The sequence below is a fragment of the Gadus morhua genome, chromosome 3, assembly GCF_902167405.1.
Source record: "Gadus morhua chromosome 3, gadMor3.0, whole genome shotgun sequence".
In the NCBI taxonomy this organism is placed as follows: domain Eukaryota; kingdom Metazoa; phylum Chordata; class Actinopteri; order Gadiformes; family Gadidae; genus Gadus; species Gadus morhua.
In genome coordinates, this window is record NC_044050.1 from 13138930 (window position 1) to 13157456 (window position 18527).

Below are 18527 nucleotides of genomic sequence, written 5' to 3' on the forward strand. Positions count from 1 at the left end.
GGCTATCGCAGTTCTTTAGCCTCGCATCATTGTGTTAATTTAATGAGATCACTCATTCGTCGAATACGTTTTTATTGAATGGCGTGTAAAACCTTTTAGAGTTTGTTTTGAGGTACTGGGATAACTTGTTTGGTTCGATCTTTTGAGTGAGAGGCACTGTTATATTGTGACAGGAATGTGTGTAGGAGAAGTGAATGTGCAGGAATGTAAAGCTTCGTCTGTACCTGTGGGGGGCGGGATGGAGGGGGAGGAATGGTATGAGCAAAGAAATTAAGACATGGGTGCATCGTTGACATCCCAACTAAAGTAAAAAAAATTGAAAGACGTAAAGACGTTGTTTATTCCGTTTTCAATGTGTTGCCATATGCATCGAGGGCCAATAATTACTCACTGTTGATATCTAAATTGATTTAATCTATTTGGTTGTCTTATTCTAAAGATGATTTTTTTAATTAAATAATAATGCCTTTAAAAACGATTAAAAACATAATTGAACACATTCACTTTCTTTACACAGTCTATGATTAAAACACCTATCTAATGCTTTGTGTTCCAACAGCCAATGAGCTTTTCATAATGTCCAATACCATATATGGTTTGAGAGCGCAAAAGACGGCAAAATGACAGAGAGAGAGAGAGGGAGAGCGAGAGCGAGAGTTTGTGAGTGAGTGAGAGGCTTGGTCTATTGTTGTGTTGTGTTTCTTCCTCTTTGGTGTAAGGTTACCTGGTTCTGAACCTGTCTTGGAGTCTGCATCCCCGGCAGAAGCATTGTCAAACGACGGGATTTGTGCTCTAAGATGATGACGGATCAATGAATAGGTCTCCTGATCATAAATGTGTTTATGTTGCTTTCAGATCAAAACGCTGCGTTGATTAAAATTTAGTTTGCTGAAATTAGAAATTAGTTTTTTATTAATGTCAGAGCTGTTTGTACAGCTGTCATACAGTCGAAGGAGCCTATTTATCACTGCAACGTCTACTCTCTATTCAATACAAACCTGAAAATATCAGCGATTTCTGACTCAGCGTATATTTGAATGTACATGCGCGCGCGCGCGCGCGTGTGTGTGTGTTGTAATAAAATTAATTGTATAAGGAAACAACATGGAACTAAAGCGCCGATCTCTGTGGGACGCGCCGCTAGAGGGTAGAGAAGGGCTGATATATCATCGCCGGACATATTCATCTCTATTTCTAGAGCAGAGGATGCATTCTGCCTGTCAACGATCTCTCTAAAATGCATACTTTGATTATGTCATTTGTTGCATTGGGACGAAGGACAATATTGGCATCGTTGACTGAAAAGAAAACGTAATTTCTAAAAGGTGCTGTAGTGTAAAGGCTTGCCTTTATATGATGTGGTAACGAGAAAAATATGTTTTCGGCTTATGGAAACGTTTTTGGGGTAAACACGAATAAATAATTTATAAATACATAGAAGTATGTGGCCCAAATAAATCCAAAATCATCCGATCCTGATTCCTACCAAATGGAATTCAGCATTGGACTTCCCATTTAGTATTTTCATTGCTCATTTCATTCTACATGAGTGGAAAGGGAGAGTTTAATGTTTTATGTTTAAAAGGATCCCCATTAGCTGTCACCAAAGTGGGATGAGCTAGTCCTCCTGGGGTCCACAGAGAGTTATTTACTAAACAATTTTGTATGTGAGCAGGCAAGACTTATACTTGTAAGTTTTGACTTTACTTAGTTAACAAAACCTAAATTATCTCAACTCCAACCGGTTCAATGCCCCATCTTACAGAACAGATATGTATGCAGACTTGTTATATACACTCAACAAAATATAATGCATGCATGTAATCATATACCAATCCATGTGTCATACTAGTATATTTAAATGAAGAAAGAAAACAGCACTGGCTTTTGAATTTTTTTTTTGTTTATTTGATTTTTAAGTGTTTTATTTATTTTTTTCTCCAAAAAAATCCTGAGGTATTCACAATATAATGGCATTTCTTTTGTTTAAGAAGAACCTTGGTGAGGGAGGGGGAAAAAATAAAATACAGAAAACAGGAGGGAGCTGTAAAGCTGTAGAGTTCGATATGACTGGATACCGGGTTCATTGTGTCATAGAAACAAGAAAATAAAGTCTACCGACATCTGCAACCGCTGTGTTTAGGCCTATCACTGACCTGCTTACCAGACGCTCAGGCAATTTAGATTGGGAGTTGTGTCTGAAGACTTTAAAAAGAAACACCATTAAAAACGTAGGGTGAGCAATTGGGAAAAATCACATGGCTAGCTCGCTAGCTTTAGCAATGGGTCTGCCTAGCCTTCTGGAAGACTCTGCTCATTTTCAAAGAGTGCATGAACAGAGTGAGCATAGGTCACCGGATAGGCCGGTAGACTGACAGGATGCAATCATTTAAATAGGACCAAATGCAATTGGACAGGCTTATTACAGGCCTCCAAAAGCCAAATATAAAGGATATGTCTTTTTTTTTTAAAGAGCGTTTGATTTCTTTCGGGACGTTCAAAGGTTTTCCACAAATATGACAAAATGTTTCTTAAATAAATTGCCTACCCTAGCTTTAAGCAATCGCTCATTGTCCAAAAAAACGTAACAGTTAACTTTCACTTCTTGCTTGTTAATAAGCCAACAAGGAGTATATGAAAACATTAGAATTTTTTTTGTGCATTTGGTGTGGAAGTTAACGTCTAAAAACCAAACTTAAACAACAACAACGTACACGTGTGTGTGTATGTGTGTGTGTGTGTGTGTGTGTGTGTGTGTGTGTGTGTGTGTGTGTGTGTGTGTGTGTGTGTGTGTGTGTGTGTGTGTGTGTGTGTGTGTCCCCTAGAGAACGGCGAATATTATTTTTGGCTGTTGATTAAAGGACATTAAAATGACAATGACGAACATGATATGAAGAATATATCACTGTCATATACAAACATACTAGCGAACAATAAATAACGGAAATACATTATTGAATCATAATCTGCCCCTTTAGTCGCAGGTCGATGATTGATTAAAAACAGACTGGAAAATAAAACAAAAAACTCTTATGCCAACCCAGCAATTCTCAGTTCTGCATTTAATCTCTCGAAACTTTTAAATCAAGCCAAACCAACCTAACAATAACAATCACAAGTGCAACATGTTTCATTAAAGTTCTGCCTTAAAACAAAAACCTTTGTTTACCACAGCATGAGAGAAGCCAGAATCACCACACCGAGCCTTTACAAGGGAGGAAGAACAGTAAACCGCTATCAACTGAATGAGAGCGGGAAATAAAAACAGCATAACCATCTGCATCTCCAGAACAGGATCGAAAACAGCAATTGGTGGCGTTGTACACTTCATTTGACCAGAGGCGGAAAAACATAATAGCTGACGTTACACGTTTGGGGTAAAAGATTGGGGATCATCGTTTAAAAAAAAGCCACCAGGGGGAGCGCTAGAGTCGTCCTCCCTGGCTTGAAAAAGACACACCTTTGGAAATGAGAAAGGGACCGAGCTGGCCACCTAAACCCGCTGTTTAGCGGGTCCAAACGGGACCAGGGATCTGCTGATTACTCTGTTCAATTTGGTGTCAAATAAATTTCCCTGAATATAAAAAAAATTTATATCATTATTATTAATAATAATATAATAATAAATGAATAAACATTGACAACAATAGCAACAATATATAACAAAATAAGAGCAAAATAATATCATAACAATCATTTATAAAGACTTTTGGTAGACAGGAATAAAAATAAAAATCTGGCAAAAGAAAACATCCTCCCTCACATATGTGGTTGAACATACACGGGGAAAAGGAGAGAGAGACACAATTGGTTTGTGGGGGGGGGGGGGGGGGGGGGGGGAGAGACTAGATATCAAGACAGGTTCTGCTGAGGGACAGCTCTCCCTCAGCAACACTCTCCAACTCCACGAACCACGGGTGCTCCAACACTAAACAAACATCACCAAAATACAAAATAAAATAAAAAGGCAAAAGTGTGTCTTTTTCCAAGTACACAAACAATTGACAATTCCAAAAAACTAAAATACACACAAAACAGGTACGGTATATGCTTCCAAATAAATAAAAATACACTTTTTGTTTGCATCCCCAGCCCTTAACTTAAAACCAATGGCAGTTACAGCATTAACAATAACATGCAATTGATACTTGAAAGCGCTCCCCTGCTGTCCCCATGTCCAGAACCCCGCCCACCCGGGTCCAGAACCCCGCCCACCCGGGTCCATCCCCGCTCCATAATACATTCCTCACATTGCTCCGCCCCCTCAAAACCCTCTTGCTGCGTGTCCGTCTACTCTTAACGCTCTCGTTGGCCCTCTTCGCCGTCGCTCATCACACACGGACACGCGCAGACATGCAGGGAGGAGGGATCCCCCAAGGGAACTCTCATCCACCGTCCTGTACGGCCCCTAGTATCTCCATACATGTAGCTTATTTACACGGGACGCGGCGTCGCGACGTGCTTTGAATGACTGCATAGTGAAAATGTTTTTTGGTTTACTTTACAGATGGAGAGAGACACGCAAACACATACACTGTTTCTTGCCGTCTTTTTTTTTTTTTTTTGTACACCGCGGGCCCTGCAATGGACACACACACACACACACACACACACACACACACACACACACACACACACACACACACACACACACACACACACACACACACACACACACACACACACACACACACACACACACACACACACCCACCCTCGCAGGGTCCTATGGGAAAGTAATAACTATATACATTTGGTGCATGCGTGTTGTTTTTCCGGTTAGTAAATCAGTCTTTTTTTTACATAAACTCACACACACCAACAGTACAGGGGATACCTTTGCAAGATTCCCAGATAGTAGCTTGTTAGTGTCTTAGAGTGTGTCTGCATGTGTGTGGGTTAGAGAGAGTGTATGTGTCGAGGGATACTTCAACGGAACAACATTGAATATAGACTGGGAGAGACTGGGTCCATGTGATGCTCTGACCTGGATGACTGACAGTATAGTACGGATAGGTCTCACTCTGTTAAAGTGGTGCAGGAAAATAAAACACAGAATTGCAGAGACAGCGCCCCCCTACAGTCAAACACTGGCTATTGCACCTGCTCACTCTGGGCAAGGGCGTTCAGGATCTCCAGGTTATGCTGCGTCACTTTCCATACACACTATGGCAACGACGTCATAACCTGGATCTGTGCAGCCTGTGGTTTGTTTGGGTGCGGCTCTTTTAGTTCAGGAGGGATACAGCTTTTAACGGGCTGGAAACGGAGGAACTTCTTCACCGTCTCTACAGGGGATGGAAGGCCGAGCACAACAGCCAGACCCTCCCAGTTAAACCTCTCATAGCGAGGATGTCTGAGACCACACGGGAAGCGGTGGAACATAACCACGGTTCGAATCTAGGTTCGATACACTTTGGATCGGGTGTGTTGGATGTTGAAGGGGGCCCCCAGTCTCTTGCTGTAGATGACACACATAGCTATAGAGAGATTTTACATAGATATATATATTATGTGTAGTCATAGTGATCAAATATAACGTCAACAACAATGCTCATCATAACAATAAACCACAGCTCTTTCGTATCGTTTCTTTTTTTTTTTCTAGCAGAGGACACCTTTGGTGTAGACAGACCTTGTGATACAGTTCGCTGGGGCGGCCCCCGCAGACAGACAGACATGGGTGGACTGACGGACAGACAGGCGCACGGATTGAGGACTGTACACTTGAGATAACCCATTACATGAACGAGAACCACCTCAGAGGAAACGGAACCCCAAAAAATAAAATGTGTCCGTTTGGGTTGGACATGACCTCTCTGTGATGCTAGTGGGGTGGATATACATGGTCTTCTGTATCTATGGTGACGCACGCTTGTGTGCGTGTTCGCAGTGTGTTAGTGGCTCTGCGTCGACAAATATCGGGTTTCTCCCGATACACCTCCTTGCGCTTCCCTTTCTCTGAATTCATCGAAAACATTTAGTCAACCTCCTCTCCCGCTCGGATGCTTCTCAGTATTTGGTAACATGTGTTTACATTGCATTAGGTTTGACATATTTGGCTTGAAAATAAAAAAAAAAAGGTATTTGTCCTTTTGGGAAAAAGATGACGGCAGTCTAAAGCAATTCAAAGTAGCAGCAGTACACTAGCAACGCAAATAAATAATATCTTTCTCAAAAGAAAAGTAAACATGATCAAACATTGAAACAGACACTGATTCTCACTCCCTAAAGCCATACACTTCAGGTCGGTGTAACACCATGAAAGCTATTTTTTTTTTTTTTTAAGTATCCTGCAACACAGAATCCATCACGTTTCCACTTCCTATCTCCGTTCCCCCACCACTTGCTGTCCAACATCCTGTCCCTGCCACTCCGTCCCAAACCCTTCACTGACGTTCTGTTACTTTCCTTAACTTCTCTAATTCCCTCCAGTCCACCGATGCACCAGTTGGGATAACGCTATGCTACAGCAGCCTGATAAACCAGAACCAGTCAGCCAAGGGGCAGAAGAAAATACCCCTCAACACAAAGAGCCCCATCAAACAGGTCAGGCTCTACGAAAAGGAAGCCTACCACCTAGAATAATATCAGAGGTATGTCCATCCGGTTACGGACCCAAAGCCAGTTCTAGTATAAAAAGGATCCCGTTGCTCCTGTGCATAAGCCTATTGACTGGTGCATCATCTGCTCTGACCTCACACTGCTCCTTCCCTTCTACAACGTTAGTTTCCTCAAAGCTAGACGCATCTCTACCACTGGTCAACATGCTATGCTCTCCCTCCCCCCGAATCCTCTTACTGGTTCTTTCCTGTTCCATGGGCTCTCCCGCCCTCTCTGTGTCTAGTGGTGATTTGGTTTCCGGTTCCCGAGTCCTCCCTGGTCAACTTTGGCAGTGACTGTGCCGGAGGTTAGTAGCTCCATGGACTCCATTGGTGTAACACCAGAGAGCTCAGAGAACCGACCAGGGGCTGAACCTCACTGTGGTCAAGCTGTAGGATGGCCAGAGGTTCCACCCCAACAGTACACCCAAAACATGGGTGTAGCCATGTCCCATTGGTTATCCGAACACACTATAACCTCAGATGTTACCACTCTCGGTAGAGGAGCCTTAACGTCCTCTGAACACCACTGCCAATCACTGGGTCACGGGGATGAGGCTTCCAGCCAAGGTGACCTACACTTAACGTTTAATTCCTTCATATCAGCATTATGCCTGGTGTTGTTCACGGGGGCTTTTATTTTGCAATGACCCACCACAGCTTAACTGCCACTGAGCTGTCAATACTGGACTGTGTGCTCCATAGATTTGGAGCTTATAGCTTAGCTTGGCACTAGCCCAACCGGACGGTGGGCTAGCTAAACATTATCCTCTCTTCTTCTTCTTCTACACCACACCTCCAACGCTCCCACCTCTTTAAGTTCTGTGTCGCTTTAAATAATAATAATAATAATAATAATACTTATAAAATGACCCATAAGAAACCCATACACAACTGTACCTACTACAAAGCAATGCAATTTTTTTTGTATTTTCCATAATTTCTTAAATCGTGTAACAAATTAATGGATGTTAATATTTGTCAGAAATTCAGTTTAATTATTAAGTGCAAGGTTAATATTGGCTACAAAAAAGTAATTGGTTGATCTCGTGAGTTAGTTATAGTGAGTAAAATAAAAGATGGATAAAATACATAATCTGCCTTTGAATAACACACACACACACACACACACACACGATAGGACTCATAGTAACCCCTTATCCTGGTCGTGTGTGTCCTCCATCACAGTGGGGGGGAAAGGTTCCTCTCCACTCTACTCTACACTGAGGCTCCGTTCCAGTGTCTGCTGACTACGCTGTTGACCGATGCGATCCGATTCTTCAATGCAATGGATCAAAGGGTGTAGTACATACTAGGGATGGGCAACGATCGTCGAATAGTCGGAGTCACGTAGAATATCGAATAATGAATGTGACTTTGGTTATTTATTACACGGCTCTTCTCAGTGCTGTTCACTTGAATGGGCCTTCACAACTTCCGGCGGTGAATATCTTTTTGATAATTCACTGTTGCTAAGCATATAATGACCGCTGTCAAGGAAAGTTGTATCGTATCACTCCAGAAGTAGTCTGGAGTGATACGACCCCAGCGTCCTCGGTTGCTAAGTGACGTGAACGTCTTTGGCAGACTATTTCTCTGCTGATCAACACTACGAATGCTGGTAAAAAGTAAAAAAAAAAAAATGTAAAAAGAAAAAAAATGTAAAAAGACACCATGTGAAGTCATTTTTTCGGCCATAGTTTCCATATGCTAAAGACGTGTCTAGGTCACCGTCATGCAGGCTGTGTTCAGTAAAATAAATAGCGATGTGTTTTCGGCGCAAGTAGGCCTATCTGCCTAAGCCCACGTTGAAATAATTTTGATGAATGTTGAATGTTGATGGCGCAGTTGTTGAAATAAACAGATTGATTTCATACAAATCATAGAAGCCTCCCCCTGTGTCATTGTGTGTGCGTGTATACGGGGTGTGTGCGTGCGTGCGTGGGGGGTTCTTGATCGACCGTTTTTCAAATGCTTCTCAGCGAATATCAAAATAGTATTTTTGCCAGAAATGCACATCCCTAGTACATAGACGAGTACGTGTCTGCACGCGGTGAGAGAGCATTTACGTGTAGAAACAAAACAGTGCAGTGAGTTATACGGATTAGTGTGAGTGTGCTGTACATTTTCTGTTAGAAAGGTGTGATGACACACCAGTCTAATCTAGCTAAAGGACCCCTCCACCCCTACCAGGTCTGCCTGTCCAGTTGAACCAATCAAAACCTCCAATGAAACCCTAAAATACCCTTAAGGGATCTACTACTGCACCTGTCCGTCCGTCCACCCGATCTGTCCGTCCATGTATTGATCCGGAGGCCTCAACTCTCCAGTCTCCATCAGTCTCTCCTCTTTCCTCAAACACAACCCGGACCGCAGGGCTCCCCCCCCCCCCCCCACCCCTCCCCAGGGTCCAAAAGATAGGCTAAGCTCATGATAGGCTTGGCTAACACCGGTCTAGGCTAGTGTAGGCCAAGACGAAGCCTAGACTGGGCTAGGCTAGCACTAAACACTCAAAGCCAACGCAAGGCCTGCCTAAGCTGGCCTGGCCTTAGCTAGCCCTGCCGAAGCTAACCCGGGTAGCGTTGGGCTGAGGCCGATGTTGAGCTTGTCCAGGGCCAGGCCCGACCAGGCTACCTGCTGAAGACCGAGGTCAGCTGGTGCTGGTGGCTGTAACACTGGCTGCTGCGGGGGGACTCGGTGCAATCCATGACCGCCTGGAACCAGCCGGCCACGTCCACCTCCAGGACCTCGTAGTGCCGGATGAAGTTATGCTCCTGGGGGGGGGGGGGGGGTGGCCGGGGAGACGCGTGTAAACAAACAATTCAGCGCCATCCAAAAACGGTCCTTCGGGGGCCATTTTCTACACATGATCTTGATGAGCGAAACTTTTCATGAGGCAAACAAACACGACTCACCAGCAGTTTGTTGTATTTGGGCCGTTTTCTGTGATCCTTTGTGAGGCTGTGGAAAGAAAACGCATGAAACAACACGGATTGACAGTCGGTGCGTGAACCGAGTGCGTCTAGTTTAGAATCCTGTCTGAGGCGAATTTTTGCGGATGTGTTTTGAGTCTGTGGTTGCGCGTGTCTCACCAGTCTTTGACGAAGGACTGGAAGTCGTTGGAGAAGTCCATGCCGTGAGGCAGCACTGGAGGGTCTTCCTGGAGCACTTTGGTGAGGACCTCAAAGTCCGTCTTGCAGTTCTTGTAAGGGAACTGTCCTGTGGCTAGCTCCACCTGCAGGCCAAGAGGACACACCATTTGGATTTAATAATGGCGCGTTTCCAACGGAGGGTGCGGGTCGGTTCAGATCGCAAAGGTGCGGCACGGGTCGCGTTTCCACCGCCAAAAGTGGGAGTGACCCGGACTGAGCCGTATTGAGCCGTACTCGTCTCGCAGTTCTCCTCCGTTGGGGTACTGAGACGCCTGAATAGGGTGCCGGAAAGTTCAAGCTACACACGCCGACCGTTGATTGGTTGACAGAATCGCACTTCCGTGCGACAGGGGGATCATAATAAACAAACACATTATCCGCAAGGTGTTTCTAGACAACGGCGATAGCTTCGTTAATTGAAGAAAATGTCACGCAAAAGTTTGCCGTTCCTCCTTGGATGACCTGCATTGTTGATCTTTGTGCGCGTTCTTCTTTTTCCTTGGATTTATTAGCAGGCTACACTCTGTCAGGCTGCTATGAGGTCACAATGCTAACGTAGCTGCCGCGGCTATCGCCATCCGGCTTCAAGCCCCCCCTACCATAAGGGTACTGTCGGCGCTGGAAACGCGAGCTGCGCCGAACCGCACCTTCACTACTCCACCAAACCTCTCCGAACCGACCCGCACCCCGGAAGGAAATGCGCCATACCCACCCAATATTTATTGGAAGCCTTAATATTAATACTGCCAAGCTCCAACATGTTACGTGCCATGTAGTGACCACTACAGTAATGCTAGCATACACCCAGTGTAAGACCAAGAGAGGTCCACGTCTTACCAGAGAGATGCCCAAGCTCCACACATCGGCCCGGATGTCGTAGTCTGGCTTGCTGGGGTCGGGAGGGTCTATTCTCTCAGGCTGCAGACACACATTATTACAGGGGGATCTGTGAGTACATAATGACTGCAGAACATCTCTACAACCCGGGACAGACAATTCCATGTTCAGAAACTAAAAAAAGGTCCTGCCATGTGTTTCCTTTCACCCAATGCAAGTGAGCCTTCAGACGACTCCTGGATTACACCAGCTAGCCAATCCAGAGGGTTGACTCACATGCTGGGACCAAATTAAATGTTCTGAACTTGGAAGTTTCCATCTCTGTGTTTATGTATCCATCTGGGTACTCTGTGCATGCGCCTGCATACATGTGTGCGTGTGTGAGTAAGTGTATGTGTGTGTGTGTATTTGTGTGCGTGCGCCTGCGCGTGCATGCGTTTGTGCATCTTGGTCTGGTTGTGCGCGCAGCCTTCTGGGCGTGTGTGTGCGTGTGTGTGCGTGCGTGTGCGTGTGCGTGTGTGGCCATCTGGGCCCGTGTGTTGACTCACTGCCATGTACGCAGCACAGCCGGCGCTGCGTGTCTTGGCCTTGGAGTCGACCAGCCGCCCGCTGATGCCAAAGTCACACAGTTTGATCTGGCCCTTGTCGTCCAGCAGGATGTTGGAGGGCTTCACGTCCCGGTGGATCACGCCGTGCTTCTCCTTCAGGTACAGCAGCGCCTTCACGATCTGGGAGGACAAAATACACGCACGTTACCCAAACTCAAGTGGTAGACCTTGACCAGAAAACATACATGAAAACCACTTCAATTTGGACCAGAAAACACACACACACACACACACACACACACACACACACACACACACACACACACACACACACACACACACACACACACACACACACACACACACACACACACACACACACACACACACACACACACACACACAGCTTACCGCCACAGTCATTTTTCCCAGAATGCGCTCCGGCATCGGCCCCTGGATCCTCTTTTTCAGCTTCTCAGCACACGTCCCCATCAACTCCATGGCGATGAACACATCCGTCTGCACACACACACACACACACACACACACACACAATCAGTATTCCAATCCAATTAGGCATTGAGCTCCCCCTCTGAACATTAGGGTGCATGTGTGTGTTTGTGCTTACGTTGGTAACTATGGCGCCATAGCACTGAATGATGTACGGACAGTCGTGACTCTTCAGCACTACATCCAGGTCCATCAGGATCCTCTTGTTCTCATCCTTGTTTCCAGTGCGACGCATTTGCTGGTGACACCAAAAAAAAAACATACCACATTGAGTTACCAGAGAACACTGTAAATAAGAGCAAGTCTACGCAAAACAAATGAACTCAACCGCAAAAAGCAAGAGAAACACAAGAGACTTTAAAGGATCCAAGCAGTAGTGAGTCCATGTGTGAAGTACTTGTGCTTTGCATCGGAGAGCTTGCTAATTGTTAAACAGCACGACGACTACAATTAAGCTATCTCCCGATATAAAAAGGAAGAATGTGTGTGCTGTAATTAGGGAATCACTGTGGGCTGAACCAATCAGGCGAATGAGAGGGAGGTTGTGATGAAATGCACCACAGGGACACACAAAGAAGGAGAGGATAGTACAAGAGAGAGTGCAAGAAAGAAAGAGAAAGTGGACATCTGTGCCCTATTGGTCATAAATGATCGGATGCTGCTTTACATCAGAGATAGGGGCCAGCCCTACCTTGACTGCGATGACGTGGCCCGTTTTCTTGAATCTGATCTTAAAGACCTGACCACAAGTTCCACTGCCAATCTCGCCCTCGCTGATCAGGTCTGATACCTCAGCTGGATAGCGCTGTGGGGAAACATGCATAAATAAATAGATTACTAATGCTGGTATTACCTTCAGTCAGTTACCGTAGGGGTGCTAAAGGCCCTGTCAATGTTGAGGAATCTTGTAGCTCAAATACAAAACTAACCAACATGAGATTATTCATATGTTGTGTGTGTTCAGTTCATCTCACCTGACCGTCGATCTTTAGATAGCCCGTCTGTTTCATGATCTCCTGAAGCTTCTGGTCAATCTCCGCACTGCAGAACCAAGCACACATTCCATTTCAGGGATGCTATCTCTCTCTCTCTGTGTCTGTGTCTGTCTGTGTTGCGGTTGGGGGGTTTCACAAGAATGAAGCCAAAAGATTGGCTAGACGTTGCTCTGTTTCAGCCACCTTAGGTATTATGCAAATCTGGAGACAAAGCTGTTTTGTTGATCCATTGGGTGTAATAACTTAGGGGCCACTCACACTAGGGCCGCAGCACCGTGCCCGAGCTCATTTGCATACTAAAGTCTAGAACGTTTGGCAAGTGTGACCACAGCATCCGTATTCCAGCACGGAACAGCCCCTTGGCCACGGCACACTTGGGAGAGGTGGGCCGTGGCCAAAGTACAGATGCTAATGAGATGACAAGCGCACACGCGTGGATACGCAACGTGAGCTGGATGACGTAGTCCTTGCGCGACCCTTCTTTCTTTATAGGTCCATTCCCTACTTCCCCACAAAAATCATTTTAAATAATGGCGGGCAAGCGGTTCACGAGTGGGTTTACGTTGGTGCGATAGTGAAGTCGACTGTTTACTTGAAATTTGGGCAGACGACAGCATTCAGTCGCAACTGGACACCACGCTTGGTGATGACGTATTTAGCGTATTACGACGTGATGCCGTATGTATGAAGGAGCAATCGTGCCCAGGCCATGGCCCTTGGGAGCAGTGTGACCACGGGCCAGCGGGGGGAGTGGGGAGGGGGGGAATCGTGCTGAATCTTCCTGCAGCACGGAACAGGCAAACGGCCCTAGTGTGAATGGCCCCTTAACTTATCATGTAGGTCTTGTAAAGGCATGTAAGCTTGATGAACCTGCTCCATTGTCAATCTTTCTTCCCAAAATGTTCGGATGTTGTTCCCCTTCTTTGTAAAATTTGGATCAGAATAAAAGCATTTAAGTGTGTGTGCGTGTGTGCGTGCGTGCATGTGCGTGCATGGACCTACTTTTCCAGGCTCTTCTGCAGGACGTACTGGGGCGTGGGCAGGTTGAGCATGTTGCGGGGGCGACTGGGGTGGTGCTGGGGCGAGCTCTCTGAGGACGACGACCTGCTCCCCCCGTCGTTGGTCAGGGGCAGCTGGAGCGCTGGGGGAGGGGGGAGGGGGGGGGGGGGCACAGGGGGTTAGAGGCAGGGCTGCAGAGAGCAATACAGACAGAGGATAGGCTCGGGCTTGCCTTAAACAAAGAGGGAGCCGCATGTAATGACAACCCTGGAGCACTTTTCCGCTTCTCCCCAAAGTATTCCGCACTGTTTGACTTTCTTGCCAAACTCTTGGCGCTACACTTAGAGGAAGGTTTACTTTGTGTCTCCACATAGTTTTGTTTCACGGCTTGAGCGAGTACGAGTACAGGTCGTGGGGAGGGACACAGGAGCGAAATACAACCCAGTCTGTGTCAAGCGAGTCCTTCTACTTCTATATTCGCCTTGCTTAATTCCAATTGGCATGGACTAGCCACTGACATACTGATTGATATGTTGGTTAACTGGTTATCGCCACAGATAGGTAGGCGATAAGCCGTGTGGCCGGTCATGTACTACGTTACTGTAAGGGTAGTTTTGTTTTGTTTATTTTTCTTTAATTAACCGGGATTAAACATTGAGTCATTGTACCTACCTTATCGTTAAGAAATGTTCCTTGGACAACTTAACCTTGTAACAAATGGGTGTATATTTTTCCCCTCATTTAATAGTTAGTGATTTATAATAAATTACTTTTTGTAAAAAAAAAAGTAAAGTGTTATTGGATTTGTACCACAGCACCCAGCTCTTCACCCAGAGAGGCCTTACCCATCTCAAAACGCAGACTGAGGAAATATTATGCACCACTAAAAACATGGACGCCGCGCAAACAAGTCCTGGGCCCCATAAAAGCGAAACACTACGTTCAAAGCCAAGTGGTGAAATGCATGAGTGAACCTGTTTGACTCTGGAGACCCTTGTAAGCCCCCAGAGGAGTTCAAAAGAGGCAACAAACAAGGAGCCAGTGGGCGGTAGTAGGGTGTTAGCAAGGAGCTGTCATGCATAGCGGGCCAGTAGTACCACACCCAGCCCAGACCAGGGGCATGGCAGGGCGCAGTGGAGGCAGCAATACACCTAAACCAGGAGCGTAAATCTCATCCACATGCTTCTACATCCTGCCCACCACTTCACCCACACATCGCCATCGTCATTAGCGTATTAGCCAGAACAGAATCAATGGCCGCAAGCATTACAATGCGTAAGCATTGCGTGGCAAAGCAATCTCTTCCCCGGGGCCATAAACCTGACTCCCGTGGATGGCCTGTACCGCACCCACAAGCCATCTTGTCGTTATCGCTTGGGTTGCTTTGCTTGCATCACAGTTGTGGATTGTGGGCTTAACCCCTTGCTATAAATCCCTTTTTGTCTCACTGCTGAATACCACTGCCCTCCGATGACCCTCATATCTAAACCCATCCCCCCACATCTGTTCTGTTGGTGGCTTCAAAATCTGCACAGCAAGAATCAGTTTGCATATAGATAAAACATTTGTGGCAGTTAGGTCTCTGAGGAGGTGAGTTCTGGCCCACACCCATCCACTTGCCTGGACCGTCCCGTACCTGCAGGGAGGTAATGCTTTAGCCAAGAGGCGGGGTTAGAGACACTGAGAGACTCAACGAGTAGGTCCCCCGAGTCTTTTGGCAGTTCACAACACAGCTTGATTTGGCTCCGGAACGACAGACAACTTTACAGACTGAGCGAAGACAGAGAGAGAGCGAAAACAGAACTTGACACATGTGACAAAACGTGCGCACGAAAGACGCTGACGTGTCGCTCGCATGGAGCGATCAAAGGAGGAGAGAAGAGAGAGTGTCTGTGGTGCGGCGAACAAACGGCATCTGCTGAGTAGAAGGATGAGAGGAGGAAGGAGCAGCCACAATTGTCAAAACAGAGACTGAGTGGGGCGTCCGACGAGAGACATTTAGGGAGGTAAAGTCATCAAGCGGTCAAACGAGTAGGAAAAGAGACCTTGCAAGAGGGAGAGAGAGGGAGAGAGAGAGAGAGAGAGTGAGAGAGTGAGAGAGAAAGAGAGCGCCCAGAGCAGTCACAGCAGTTCTGAGGCCAAGCCAGTGGGGATGCTGGATTAGAGATTGTGTCAAACGAAACATACCCGGTACACATCGTGCTGTGCAGAAAAAGCCACATGCAACGTGATTCTCTGCCTCCATCAAAACAAGGGTTAATTATCTTAACCAACGCATGTACACACAACACTGCCCTGCCACAGGCACACAGGAGCACACAAACACAGAGGGGGAAAAAGAGGGCATGGAAGAGAGGGCAAGAGATTTTAGTGTTAGAGGTCAGAGTTTAAAGGGGATGGGTGGGGGAGTATTGGAACCCATCACTGAATCTGCAATAATTAAAGCAATGAACTCCACAGGACGTGGTTTTTACAGTCACCGCTTCTTTCCCTAGGTATGTGAGGTGCTTTCTATACGGCAACAGACTATGTGGAAAAGCTACATCTCCTCCCTGTTGCATTAATTACTGCGGATCATGATCTATTACTCTTTTTGGAGACCTTGTGGCACTACTATGGCACTGTGCTGATCTGCATAAATGAAAAAGATGCACAAATAATACTATAAAGATTTTTAAATAATACTTGAACGGAGATTAACATGTCGTTACATTACAACGGATAGACTACACTAGGATGAGGATAAATGTGCAACATGTATTATAATTTATAAATATAAGTACTGGGTGGTACTTAAGAAGAGAGCAGGTGTTGTTTACACACACATCACACCTGTGTTTTAAAATGTGACGCTAACAGCTAGATGAGTGGGAATGGAATACAGGAGGATGGGCGAGAGAGAGAAAAAGAACAGGGGAGAGGGGTGCAGTGGCAGAGATGATTGAATGATACCTGCACGCTGGGAGGGGGCTGGAGCAGGAGAGAGCTGGATCACGATGACTGGACGGAGAGAAAATATGCACACACACACCCACACATTACTCCCCAGTCGGGCAGAACCACACCAGACACACACACTCCGCAAACCATCACACACACCTTGTTCGCTCACTGTGTACGCCAAATGTAACCAACAACTTTGAAAGACACATTCAACACAGACATATACAGTTTACACACACACACACACACACACACACACACACACACACACACACACACACACACACACACACACATACACACACCTTTGTTCATAATCCATACAATAGCCAATTTATCAATAAAAAAAAATTCTTGGAATAACGCCAGAACACCGTTCATCAAGGAATGAAAGAAAAAGTAATAGCACTCAAGTTCCCCATATGAAATGAAATGGTTCCAGGTATGAACCTACCACAATGCAACATAGGTCATATTTATTGGAGAGATTGCACACTGCTCAAGTCGAATGGATAGTTAACCCGAACGTGCATTCAAAACACACTTGGTTGCCACGATCAGCAGTTTCGGTGATACTGACAGCGAGTGCAGCTCCTCATTACTTGGAGGGCCAGGGTGGTGGCTTGGCGAGTGCGCGCATAATCTCAAAACACGATCGTTATCGCGAACAGTCATCCGACCGAACGTGTTTGTCCTTTCTGCATATCTGGTGAAACTAGACGTTATATTCACAGGAGTGTACCTCTATCTAGCCGATGTGAGCTAAAGCTATGGTTCAAGCTAGCTATTGCTACCGCGTCGCTCCTCCGGTCGATTATTGAATATATAAATCAATTCCCCTTTAAAATCTATTTTGTGTCAGCGCTACACATCTAGTGCAAATATAACTAAACGTCATATGCGTCCCAATCAATTATATGTAATTATCCAAGAAGGAATAACAACGTTCAAACCCGACATTGCGGCGGGGGCCTGCAGCCGAGACGAGCTGGTGCGGAGCCGACAACAACCTGAACACACTTCAGGGTGCCAGTCCGTTTGACATGTCACAAAACGGTTGCCATCCGTTTAATATGGTCAAATATAACCTATACACAACCATGACCATCCATTTAGGGTTTTTTGAAGATCGCCAGCCTCACAACAAAGCATAGCTGGCGTTTGTTTATGTAGCTAGCCAGTTAGCATGAAAAGGTAACACCAGCAAAACACCCCCTCTCCTCTTCGCCCTATGCTCTGCGATCTTTCCTCGTATTCTGTTACACGTCCCCATTCTCTTCCCAATGGACACTTACTTGGTCTTGGACGTGATCGCTGTGGACTCATGTCTATATTAAGGTCGATCCTCCGGCGAGCATCATTATTCTCTTGTTTTAGTTTCTCCTCGATTCTCGAGAGCCTCTGTTCCAGCGACGACATCTTGAAAAATTGAACAGCATCGAGTGATCACCGAGCTCTCGACTCCCCTCTCTGGCCAACTCACAATGATAATCATGCAGGAGAGGCAGACTAGAGGACAGCAACAAAATCGCAGTGCAGCAGTGGGACCACCGATCTCCCTGTCCTGTTCCCTCTGACACTGACAGTCCGGCCTAGAGTTCAACACGCGGGGATCTTGCAACTTTAGAAAACACACCTTGGCTTAGATTTTTATTTTTTGGAAGCACAGTCTCACTGTTTATGGACACAACGTGGTGAGGCTAGTGGTTTCGAAAGCCATCACTTCCAATTATAGATTGCAGTGAGACCATGCTGCATAGTTATGAGAATGATGCATTATATGGAGAATCTGTCAGCTGGACACAAACAGATGAATGTTGTGTCCAGGGTCCCTCTGGCAACATTTTTCTCTTTACACTACAAGCTAGTTATATTCTTAAAATGAGCCGATAAGTAACCAGTCCAATTCTTGCACGTTACTAGTTTTGAAGACAACGTTTA

General features: G+C 45.8%; 2 protein-coding genes across 3 annotated transcripts in view; both read right to left on the reverse strand.

Annotated features, from left to right (window-relative positions):
* Positions 1 to 1881: 1881 nt before the first annotated feature.
* On the reverse strand, positions 1882 to 18084 carry map2k7 (mitogen-activated protein kinase kinase 7). Of its 2 annotated transcripts, XM_030351301.1 has the most exons (12): positions 17882 to 18084; positions 16596 to 16643; positions 13647 to 13785; positions 12624 to 12690; positions 12341 to 12454; positions 11768 to 11887; positions 11551 to 11658; positions 11140 to 11319; positions 10592 to 10672; positions 9695 to 9837; positions 9518 to 9563; positions 1882 to 9376 (listed from the first exon to the last, which is right to left on the reverse strand). In XM_030351301.1, exons 1-12 carry the CDS (start codon positions 18003 to 18005, stop codon positions 9233 to 9235), a joined length of 1314 nt encoding a protein of 437 aa, XP_030207161.1. In that variant the 5' UTR covers positions 18006 to 18084; the 3' UTR covers positions 1882 to 9232. The 2 variants fall into 2 exon arrangements, with proteins under 2 accessions (XP_030207161.1, XP_030207162.1); XM_030351302.1 differs by lacking the exon at positions 16596 to 16643 and having other exon boundaries at positions 17882 to 18081.
* Positions 11450 to 18527, reverse strand: part of pkn1a (protein kinase N1a) — a 48917-nt gene continuing 41839 nt past the window's right edge. The window contains exon 24 of the transcript XR_003976135.1: positions 11450 to 11545. The gene's annotated coding sequence lies outside the window, so the exon portion shown is untranslated. The remainder of the gene's footprint in view (positions 11546 to 18527) is intronic.

Coding starts and splice junctions, on each gene's coding strand:
- map2k7 (XM_030351301.1), bottom strand. CDS start 18,005: ATGTCGTCGCTGGAACAGAGGCTCTCGAGAATCGAGGAGAAACTAAAA. Junction 12,455..12,623: donor ATCTAAAGATCGACGGTCAG/GTGAGATGAACT, acceptor GTTTCCCCACAG/CGCTATCCAGCTGAGGTATC. Junction 11,888..12,340: donor GCCACGTCATCGCAGTCAAG/GTAGGGCTGGCC, acceptor TGGTGTCACCAG/CAAATGCGTCGCACTGGAAA.